This window comes from Rhinichthys klamathensis, unplaced genomic scaffold (genome assembly GCF_029890125.1).
Source record: "Rhinichthys klamathensis goyatoka isolate OS25496 unplaced genomic scaffold, OSU_Roscu_1.1 h1tg000064l_1, whole genome shotgun sequence".
Taxonomy (NCBI): Eukaryota; Metazoa; Chordata; class Actinopteri; order Cypriniformes; family Leuciscidae; genus Rhinichthys; species Rhinichthys klamathensis.
The window spans coordinates 502501-515159 of record NW_026606607.1 but is presented as its reverse complement, the minus strand read 5'-3'; the positions used below and the strand labels follow the sequence as shown (position 1 = coordinate 515159).

At 34.5% G+C, this 12659-nt stretch overlaps 1 protein-coding gene across 1 annotated transcript in view; it reads left to right on the top strand.

Annotated features, from left to right (window-relative positions):
- Window positions 1-12659, top strand: part of bmp6 (bone morphogenetic protein 6) — a 66308-nt gene that overhangs the window by 36474 nt on the left and 17175 nt on the right. The window contains exon 3 of the mRNA XM_056249808.1: window positions 12381-12529. Within this exon, the coding sequence (XP_056105783.1) occupies window positions 12381-12529 (149 nt within the window). The remainder of the gene's footprint in view (window positions 1-12380; window positions 12530-12659) is intronic.

Here is a 12659-nt window from a genome sequence, read left to right as displayed (position 1 = left end):
GATGCCATTAAAACTCAGCAATGCCTCTTTTTAAATAAATAGTGCACCAGTTTAGTTGTGAACTGAATGTAAATATGATCAAATTTAAGTATTAAACTGCTATTTTGAAAATATGTATTTGTTGCACGATTTTCAAGCTGAGTAATTGACTGTATTTTAAATCAAGCCCTGGCATCCCTCACTGAACACAGCAGAGGTTGTCTACCATGTACTTTATGTAGACTACGGCCATGACCACAACGCACTACTGAAATAGCTTTAGTTTGGCGTCTAAAAAAGAACCCACCAACACACGTCAAACATTGACTTTGTGGGTGGTGGGAGGGATATCTCCTTGAGAAAGGCAGATGGCGTGACCGGTAAAGTGTTCAAAACACACCAATAAGGTGTGACTGAGACTACCCATCAATTTTATTTATTTTTTAACCAAAAAAGGCACCAAACAAGAAACAAAGGCCAAAATCTCTGGCTAAATGAACCACATGTTTCTCTCCCAAATAGTTTTCTAATGTTTATCACGAAGTGTTCATTTGGTGTACATCCTGAGTTGAACAATGGGCACACTGTTTTTCCATAATTCCAAACCTGCTGTAGGATTCTTTTATTTTTAGTCATATCTTGAGATTATGTATCGCCAGTCATTGTATCACTGCACAACAAGGTTTACCTTGATGCAAATTATAGCGTGCTTTGTGGTATTTCCCTACATGCCACTTTCTGCCTGTAAATCCCAAATACTGTGTGGCTTGCAAAATGTATTTGCTTACAAACAGATTAATTTGCAAACTTGTCAAGTTCTAACAGCATAATTACTGTGTTTATGGTTTGTGATCTTTAAAAAACACATTGGTTGGGGAAATGCGGTATAGCTGAGCTAGGCAGATGCACAATATGGCAGAGATGAAACTTCTGAAGTGTGTAAGCCTTTAATCCAATGTGCAAAAAATAACTTGGTTATGGAGGTGGTGCAGAGGGGATGTATATCTGGCTGAATTTAGCCCATGTGGCAAGACGATTTGACCTAAAACAGAAGTATAGTTAACCTCGAGTCAACTAGCTTCACAAGGTCTTAAATGTAAAGAAACAATGGCTTGTAAGACCATATTTCAATTGATTCCCAACAATGCACACATTAGTTGTTTATCTAGACCATATTTATTTTTGTTAAAGGTGTTTCATTTTTTCACCACTAGAAAAAAGGTATTAAAGGTAAAGGTATCTTCCATTATTTGGGTATGTCTGAAATGGATTGCTTGCATACTGTTGTATCTTCTAGCAGTCAGGTAATAAATAAGAAGTCATTCTCAGGATTTACTTACTGCATTGTTGGAAACTGTATTCTTTATAATGTTCTCTGTTTTACACTGCATACTTTGGCAAATTCAGTAGGTCATCATAGGTATACTTTGCATAGCCTGCATAAATCAGCCCGATATGCTATTTTAATCTGTTGTAATTTGACCCATCGCTGAGCCTGGCTTAAAAATGTCAGTTACTAACCAATCCTATTTTTCTAATAAAGTCTATGGAGTATAGTTGTTAACACAATGTTATGGAATTTATCCATAAATTCAGTAAATCATGTACTAGATAGCCAAAGATGATGCAAAGGTTTTTTTTTTTTTTTTTACTTTAAATAAATATTAAGAGGTTAATGCTGTAGATTAAGAGGCCGTTTACACAACACCATTTTCAATATAAAAACGTAAAATTTTCATTTACATCACAACGGCGTTTTGGGGGCCAGAAAAAAATAACTTTTGAAAATAGGTTTCAAAGTGTACGTTTCTGAAAACGATACCATTATTGTCTTTGTAAAAACTACAAAAACACGAATTTGTGAAAACGGTGGCGTCATGCACATTACATGTTCAGTCTATTGGGTCGTAGTGTTCTTTACGAAGTGACATCGCCAAATGGCAACTACTGGCCTAGCATGTGTTACCGGCCTCAGACCTAGGGGGAATCTGGGCAGGTACAAAGCCACAGGCTGGATAGCACTGTGGGTTGGAAAGAAGTGGAGATACAGAAATTATGTCTTTCTCAAGCGCTGGCCTAGCATGCATAATACAAGTTTTTAGTCGTGGATCCGTGTGAATGGGGAACTTTTTGACAATGTTAAGTAAAAAAACGTTTCCGTTTTTAGTACAGCATTGAGGGGTAAACATACCCTCAACTATTTGTCGTCCCTCATTTCAAAATGGACATGTAAACAAAACAAAAAATTACAATTGAATGTAATTAAATGCTGTTTAATTAAAAAAAAATGTTCAGGACGTGTTGGCTGTAAAAGAGTTCACAGTACCAGAGTGAATGTGTTGTAGAAAAGTTTAGTTCACTTGCTCTTTTCACTTGTAATTTCAGTTGACTGTGATCAACTTTTGCCTTGATTTTGATTCACAGTCTTCACAGTTTGATTCACAGTAAACACATTTTACTTTCATTTTATTTGCATTTCTGTAGAGACAAGGGGCAAATAAAAATGCTTTGTAATGTCACAGTTTCTTCCAGCCAATGTCAGTAATTTCCTTTAAAATAACTTTATAAGCAAATTTTATTAAAAATCATGGTGTTAATGGAAATCTTCAAAAAAAGTGCAATAATGCACCTTTAATATTGTGAAAGTATATAATTTTCAAATAATGAATGAATAAACATTTGTTGTATTACAAAAAGCTTGGAGGTTGTATTAGAGCTTAGACATTTACATTTATGAATTTTGACTGGCACTTTTATCCAAAGCGAATTATACACTGTAAAAAAATTTTTCGTAAAATAACGGTAAAAAGTCTGGCAGCAAAGTTGCCAACCACTTACCGTCAAATTACAGTAAAAAAACTTAAATTATTTTACAGAAAAATTTTGTTTTTTGAAAACGGATATTTACCGTAAATATTTTCTGTATTTTTACAGTCAAACTGCTGTAGAAAAAAAATAAAATCTCATAAAAAAAATGTCTGTTGAATGTTAAACGAATGTATAAATCTGTATAAAAACTTACAAATATTGCAGAAATACCTTAAAATTACATAATTAAAACAAAGACTTCTGTTTTAATACAGTATTATTTGGTATATTTTTAGGATAATCCAATCCATCTACAAGAACTCCTTGTCAAAGTAAAGACTTTTCTATGTAAAACACACAGAAAATGTTGTATAATTACCTTCAGATACCCTAATTTAAAGCCTAATACCAGTATATTGATCGATTTAAACTTTTATTTTATGTCATTATTCAATCTATTTACAGTAAATTCCTGTTAAATATTGGTTTTATCCTGTACAAAAAAACAAGATCTTGTGATATTAAGTTTCAGAAACATTTTTTTTAACAGTTATTGCTTTATTAAAACATTATTTGACAGTAATTACAGACACATCTCCAATAAATTTACAAGCTTTTACCATTAATGTATGCAGGTTTACTTTATATAAACATTATTTGACAGTAATAACAAGCAACTCTCCAATATTTCTACATATTTGTACCATTTAAATACAGTGTGCTACTTTATATAAAGATTATTTGACAGTAATAACAAGCAACTCTCCAATATTTCTACATGTTTACCATTTAAATAAGGGGGTTTACTTTATATAAACATTATTTGACAATAATTACAGGCAACTCTCCAATATTTCTACATATTTGTACCTTTAATGTATGGGGCTTTACCTTCTATATACTTTTAACATCAATGTATGAGGTATACTTTATATAAACATTGCTTTATACTAATTAAAATCAACTTTCCAATATATCAACATGACATTTACTCAATGTATGGGTTAACTTTATATACACATTAATAGACAGTAATTACAAGCATTTCTCCAATATATGTAAAAATACACATGTTTATTTTATGTAAACAATATTTGATAGCAATTACAAGCAACTGGCCAATATATGTACATACTTTTTCCATTACGGCATGGGGTTTACTTTAAAATGCACATAGGCTAAAATGCACATAAAATACGGTCAAGTCCTTCAGTCAAAAAGTTCTTTGTTCATAGTTCAGAAGCTAAGTTCTTTCCAGTAACAAACAAAGTTAATATATAATCAGTATTAATATACAGATGTGAATGTGCATGCTAAAAAAGTTCATTTGGCAGATTGATATTCACCCACGTCCTTTCAAAATTCCAACGATGGCTATGATCCTCTGTAGTGGCTCTCACCAGGCATTGTCCTGAAAAATAGATAAGATGTATCATGCTTGTAAAAATCGCCAGAGCAGAGCCATTAGGTTGCCCCTTAACAATAATTGCAGTTTGGAGCTTGAATGAAAATTGAACTGTATGCGTTGCGACGTTCGTCTGTTATAGGACAACTTAGTTGGAATAAACGAGCAGACACTGATTAGCTACTTGCTCTACGTTTATTTAAAATTAACAGCAAGACGACTAGAAGTGAATGTGCTTTCCATTAAATGAATCACACACAGTTAACAAATCCTTAAGAAAAAAAAAAAACTTTGTGTGATTTATTTAAAACAAAACACGTTCATTGCACAGTAAACAAACCCTTAAAGGAGAACTCCGGCGCAAAATGAACCTTTGGTCTAATAAAACATTGGTACCTAGTCAACCGTTCTCTGAGATTTGTTTTCATGATAATCGATGTAAAGAGTTTTATCTCTAAAAACTGTTTAGCGTATAACGCTAGTAATGGGGGCATTTAATAAGTAAAAAGAAATCGCTAGTTAATACCACTAACAAGGCTCAAAATAGCCCCACACTAACACAGTAACATAATGAGGGTCCCTACATGCAAACCGAAGCATTGAGAACTTTGTAAGTGTACAGACCGTTTAATAAGAAGATAAAGATAAAGACAGTCCTTTTCGAGTATACAGACAGGAGCCATCTTTGGAAAACAGTCTCGACTAATCAAACCACGAACGCCATTCATACAGTTCAGAAGTTCACTGAACTTCATACAGTTCAGCTCACTTAGCACGTCGTTCGTGGTTTGACTAGTCGAGACTGTTTTCCAAAGATGGCTCCTCTCTGTATACACGAAAAGGACTGTCTTCATAAAATATCTTCTTATTAAATGGTCTGCACACTTACAAAGTTCTCAATGCTTCGGTTTGCATGTAGGGACCCTCATTATGTTACTGTGTTAGTGTGGGGCTATTTTGAGCCTTGTTAGTGGTATTAACTAGCGATTTCTTTTTACTTATTAAATGCCCCCATTACTAGTGTTATACGCTAAACAGTTTTTAGAGATAAAACTCTTTACATTCGATTATCATGAAAACAAATCTCAGAGAACGGTTGACTAGGTACCAATGTTTTATTAGACCAAAGGTTCATTTTGTGCCGGAGTTCTCCTTTAACAAAAAAAAACTTTGCAATGAAGTCGTTCATCCTCGGATGCGGCGCCGTGCGCACTGTTACAAAAAACCCTGTGCACACAGCCAAGCGAAATGGGGTCTTGCGCACCCAACGCGTCATTTTTTTAAGGTGCGCGCGGACCATAGACAGTAAAAGAAACGGACGCGTCGAGTATAAACAAGGCTTTACTCCGTGTCAGCGCGCGCTCTGATCGGTAAAGGTGCACAGACCTCTCCCGAATCATCTCCAGCACTCAGCCTCCGAAGCACCACTAACTCTACAGCTCTGTTTCCCTCGTAAGCTGATAATAGTATTTAAACATTCTCTATGATAAAAAATGTTTGTAAAAAATATTTGAATAACGGTTTTGGCGGTTATAGAGTTCTAATGACGGTGTTCAACTATAACTGTTCTCACGGTTATATAATAACCTTCACACCCCTACTGTTACGTGTTTGCAAGAGGCAACAGTAACTTGTAAGATGTAACGTTAAGTTAACAGCTAACGTTATTAAATTAATGTTAGTCAACCAAAGGTATTTAACGTTAATGTTATGATGGCTGATGCATGTTTCACATTCAGGGCTAACGTTAATAACGGTTTAACTTTATTAGGACCAGCATAATGTTACATTTGCTAGACAGACTTTTATAAGGTTAATACATAATGTAACAAACGGCGAGTTTTAACGTTAGCCCTGCTGACTCGACAATGTTAACTTGCATATTAAAATTGTAAAATGTATAAAAGCTGCCGCACTTAAAGGTTGGGTAGGTCGTTTTTGGTCTAAAAAACTTTTTCCCAAATTTGTTTAAACTTTCTATATATATCAATGCATAATTAAAATGTAATTAATTATGATAAAAAGAGTATAAAAATCGAGTGACTCTAGACCGTTTAATCTGCACTAAACACAGCTCATTATTTCCTTCCGGGACGAAACAAAGGATTGGCTTAGGCGACTGTCACTCTCTCGCAACCATGGCAACACCCCCGCTGCTACATGCGCTGCCCACATGCGCGCACTCGTTTGACTCGAGGAGGGTAAGAGACTAGTAAGAGACACAATTACATGCAAAACACGGCGTATATGTTATGAATCTTACACAAAATTCACCTTCATCACAGTGTAACTGATTGTAATGGGAAAACGTGTATCAATGCAACCTGTTTTTAGCTTTGCTTTATGTTACTAGCTTGTTAACGAATCAAACTCAATATATTTTAAACTTTAACAGTATCGATATGCTAGCTTGATAGTGAGTACTAACAGCCATGTTAGTTGTTTATATTCATAATGATAAAGTTAGGTATTTTATTACATGTGAGTCTGATATGATGTCACTACATGCACTGCTCCTCTCCGCTCGGCGCTGGTAAGCGCGTCCTCCAGCTGTGAGCTGTCGGCATCGCACGTTCATGTGTTTTGGGGGCGTGGTTTTGGAAGGAGCCCAGAATGGAGGGGGTGGAAGAGAATGGAGATAAGTAGCTGTGTTTATTACAGCCCTGAGAGGACTACAGACACTCGATTTTTATACTCTCTTTTCCAGAGTACTTACATTTTAATTATGCATTGATATATATAGAAAGTTTAAACAAATTTGGCAAAAAGTTTTTAAAAAAAATTCTACCTACAATACCTTTAACAAGCACATTTGACATTGTGAGGAAACATAAATATATAGGCTATATATATATATATATATTATGTATATGAAATTTATTTCAATTGTAAAAGTTATCTTTGAGTAATGTCATCTTTGAGACTGTTAGTTGTTACATGATTAAAAATGTAAACATACACATAAAGCATGGCAATCCCGTCAGAAATGTGTATCATAGAAAGGGAAGCACACACACACACACAAAATGCCAGTTGGTACACCAAAATCAAATAACCCTAACCCCATCAAATAATTTTACCTGCATCTGAGCGTCTTTCCCTTAATGTTTCCAGTGATTAAAGAAAGGACTGATGAAGGTGACACGAATCTCCCCTTTCAGTGCGCCACTTCAGCAGAAGAAAGACAAAAGGACAGAAAGTTACTCAGACTTTCCATCAGTAACAGTATGAAAATCACACTTAATACTATCCCAGTGTAGGTTTTCGAACAGTGGGTAAAATTGACTTACTGTAACGTTAGTTGGTGAATGGGTCTTTCTGTTGGGTGTTCTCCCCCGATAAACATCTTATTCCAATGCTTGATCTAAAAAATAAAGTAAACAAATATCTTTTCAATATGTTATCAGTGTTTGAAGAGGTTATGTAAACATACTTCTAACGAATAAATGACGGTTTTATCACTTTACTCATTCCCACGCTTTTTTACCTCTCATGTTAACTTACCAACAACAAAACACAGCAATGTTAGATGGTACTAACACATTGAAATACGTGCTAATATCGCTACGTTAATAGTGAAGCAGTACAAAAACACACACAGAGATAACTTATTCATCTTATGAGGTTGCAGTAAGCCTATGACAGTTAAATTACCCGTGTCCCTAAACGTTAGACTGTTAAGGACTGAAAAATGTTTTCTTACCTGATATCGCCAACAGACCACGTACGACCCCTTCCTCTGTTCATATTCCAGCTTTTGTTCTTCATTGACATAGCAACTAAAATTCGCTCAGAATTTAAGAATTCAACAGGCAGATATAAAATAATCCAGGTCTGACCGAGTAATCAACAACGCAAACAGCAGCTGCTCACACCAACCGAGAGTAACGGACGTATTTTCAAACTTAAAATAGGCGCGCAGAGCCGCGCACATTCTCATTGGACAGTTTCCTGGAAGACAGACAGATTAACCAATCATGCTCAAAGTAAAACGGAGAAACAACCAATAACAATAGCAATAGTTTGCGCGAGTTGCAGTCTGTATTACTATTTAATTAATTGGTCAAATGATATGACAGTGTATTAATATGTAATAATGCAATGTAAACTGTTAGGCAAGCAGACAAAATTGGCAAGCATACAAAATTGTAAATTCACACAAAATCACATAAAGCAAACGGTTTCTGCTGCACTGCTCTGTTGAGGGTGAAACTATTATTGTTAATGATAATACTTATATTTTAACATATACATTGAAGAACTGTTGTGAAAATCAGAAAAATCATTAAATGCTAATGAATTATCATAATAATATGTTAAAAGGCAGATATTTATGTATGTTGTTGAAAACATTACGTTGTTTCAACGTACAGATCTTGTAAAAAATTAAACGTTGATTTAGAAGTGTTTTTGTTAACCTTTTTCAACCATTTAGCATTAAACGTTGTTTCAACGACTGGCATTATTTCAATCATATTTCAACGTTGAAGGTCGGTCATGTGCCGCCTGGGTATATTAATCTACCTTTAGTGAAAGCTGAATGCCGATATCGTGGAAATGTTCCATACTTTATCCAGGCTCTCTACTGCTTCGCGCGAAGTTATGACGTATCCCCCTCCCAAAGTCAAACAATATCATTGGTCGAGATTGCCTCTGGCGTATGATTCGTCCAATGATTGTACAACATTCAATTATTTGAATCTGCGCGCACTTTCTTGATATCTAAAGCACAGAGACTAGAAAAACAATTAGGATGTTTGTTTACACGTTGTGTAATGTTTCAACCATTTTAATGTCTTCAATTCCTTCACCCCCAGTTTACCAAAGCTCAAGTTTATGCTACAAGAGCCTTGGTTGAACTCGAGCCCCAGAATAAATTCCTTGTCTTTCACACATATTGCTCACCTATTGTAAGTTAAAAATATATAGCACCCCATTGTAAAGCTTTATTCATAGTGTGGCGGTTTGTTCCCATCAACCGAGAAAATTGTGGAGTGGCCTAATGATTTCACTGCAGTGAGGGCCTTGAATTTTGTTGAATATAGATTGACTTTGTGTCTTAATGCTTCAACGTTTTTAAAGTTGATTTACAGCCTTTACTTTTAAATTGAATCACATATTTTCTTCTCAAATAAGCATATGAGATACGTGTCAATATAGTATATGGTCAGAAAATCACTGTCAGGGCAGCATTTCAAACAGACAATGTCACCCTTAAAAGCCAAGCCAAAAGAAGACATATCAGCACACAAGATTCAAGAGTTCTTTCACACCAACAGGCAGACAGGCATTAGGAGGTTAGTGTCCAGCATTCTTGAGCCTGGTTGTCTTGCGGAAAAACTGTCCCAAAGGATGATGATCCGAGACTTGAGGCTGCAGCACCAGACAGCAGCAGCTACAGTGCACGGGGTGGGGTCTGAAAATGTTGCCACTCAATTTTTTCTCTGCCACTTATGAAATTGTTACAGAACACTTCAGAATTGTAAACACTGAGTCAGTGGTACCTGACAGTAGAAACACTGGATATAGGATGCATAAACAATCACTGACTATTCTTGATTTAATTTTATATTAAACTTAAGCTCAATTATTTCATGTACAATAACTGTATATTTAGTTACACTGTGCAACAATATCTCCTACTGTATTCATCCATCTTTCGAGGCAATATTTTTAGATCTGTTTCTGTAACACAGTAATTATTATGTTCAATTTTTATTTACAGCATATGCATGAAAGGTATAGCCTACATAGCTGTTTTTTTATTTTTATTTTATGTATATATTTTTTATCTATCACTCTTGTATCTGCACTTGTTGAATCTTAAGCTGATGTGGCCAGCAAAGTTTATCTTTGCTTCTGAAAAATATCTGCATTGGTGGCAGGGGACTTGGAAGTTTTACATTTACCCTGTATTTGATAGGGGTGAGGTGCTAACCTAACCCTAACCCTATACATTAATGGTAAAGTAATGTAGATATATTGGATAGTTGCTTTTATTTACTATAAAACAATGTTTATATAAAGTGAACTCCTTGAATTAAAAGTATGTAGATATATTGGATAGTTGCGTTTAATTACTATAAAAGTAAGTTTATTCAAAGTAAACCTATACATTAATGTGAAAAGTACGTGTTTTACATCTAAAAATCTGTACTTTGACGGGGAGTTCTTGTGGATGTAATTGATAATGTTATGAATTTACCAAAGAATACTGTGTAAAAACAGAAGACTTCTTTAATTGTACAATTGTAAGGTATTCCTGCAATAATTTCCAGTTTATATGCAGATTTATTCATTTGTTTAATGTTCTACAGACAGTTTTTTAATGAGATTTTCTTTTCATTCTACAGCAGTGGAACTGTAAAAATACAGAACATGTTTACAGTATCTGTATTTTAAAAAACAGAATTATTCCGTAGAATAACTTAAGGTTTTTTACTGTAATTTGACGGTAAGTGTTTGGCAACTTTGCTGCCAGACTTTTTACCGTTTTTTTACGATTGTTTTTTTACATGTATTTACCTTAAATTTAAGGTTTCACAGTAAAAAAACACATAGTTGTCTTAATTTTAAATAAGCGATTTTTTTTTGTCTTTTTACATAGAATTTAATGTAATTTAACATTCAAGCCAATTAAACAAAAGAATAATCCTGTAAAAAAACTATAATTTCTCCTTATATGAATTTACAGATTATTACTTTTATTTTATGGTTAATGTTTTTAATAAAAGTTTTTTTCTGTATTTTAATGACATTTACACGTAATGTTAAAAAAACAGAAAATATCTGTAAAATAATACAGTATATTTCTGTGAAAAAACTTTTTTTTTTTACAGTGTAGTGAATATACATTGTATCAGTGAATGCATTCCTATGTCTGTTTTGGATAAATCTGAGAGATGCATTTTAAAACACTGCCAGTTGTATTTATTTTGAAATCAGGTTCTGCTTTCATAAAGATCCATCAATACCTCATGAAAAATGACTTGACTGTAGAGTTATTACTTTTCTGTTTGTATATATTATAATCCCTGGTTGTTTTCATGTACATCTGGCCTCGTTGAAAAACCCTCCAAAACCATATGTGAAGACGGTCCTGTATGCATGCAATGGCTGCGTGAAGCTATTAAACTATAGGCCTATTTTAACGGCAGCCAATGACAGAGGCAATAAATGCGATTTATGAAACCAAAAAAAAAAAAACCTAACACTTCTGACTTTATTATTCCAGTTAATTTTATGTGTCTATAAGAGGCTTTACAGTGGGGTTTTTAGAGTCGGCAGCTCCCCTGTGGTCCCGTTCGGACCCTGTCCCAGGTGAAGCTGTGTGACTGGTGGCACTTAACCGTATGAGTCAGCATAAGCATGATGTGTTCATGTCGAATGTGACGTGTGAACCACCAGAGGGAAGAACCTCATATGGAGCTCCTTAGAGTGCGGCTCTAATTAATGAGCAATAAAGAGGGGCTACAGGGACATTCCCAGAACACCTGTGTGACCGACAGCTTTGAAGTGACCCGGCCAATGCTTATTACCATGCATAGTGTGTAATTATTATAATGGGACAGGCCTCCCTGTAAGGCTACTACTATACTGTTCTCAACTCTGTGACTTGAAGCTCCACTGAGTTTGACAAACTGTTATTTTTTTACTTTGTTTACTATTGAATACATGCCTTAAATTGATCGTAAAAAATGGGATGAGGTTTGGAACAGCGAGATACTAAAGTTGTTATTCATATTTTTAACGTTTTTACTTTTATGGTTTCCATTTTCATTTTTTGTTTAGTTAAAGTTTTAGTAATTTTGTTGTGTGTTTTGCTAATTTTGTTTTCCATTTTATTTTATTTCAGTTAACGTTTATTTTGTATCAAGCTACATAAATGTTTTTATGGTTTTATTTTTAATTTCAGTTAACTATAATAACCCTGATGGGAACAACCTAATTTTATTTAAATGGGAAATATTATTAAAGTTACATATCTAAAGAATGCTTTATTTGCTTTGAAAGTTACCATTTAATACTTATTATTTCTACCATTTACTTACATATTATTATTATTACCGTTTATTCCATATACTTTTACACTATTATTTGTAATAAAGAATATAAAACAGGGTCATTGATTCATGTATAGGCCTATTGTTTATAACATTTAATAATCTCCAGACTTTCTCATTTGCAGGGATGCCGATCTGTTTCTGCTGGAATCTCGCAGGTTGTGGCCGGCTGAAGAAGGTTGGCTGGAGTTTGACTTTACAGCAACTAGCAATCTCTGGGTGATGAGTCCACAACATAACCTGGGTCTACAGATCAATGTGGAGACCAGCAGTGGTAAGATAAGTTTAAGATGAGTTCAACCAATGTGTGTGTGTGTGTGTGTGTGTGTCTTTCGGATCCAAATAAAAGCATTCAAATGTGTGTGTGGGGGTCAGGTGATTGGCAGTAAACTGGGTGCCTATGA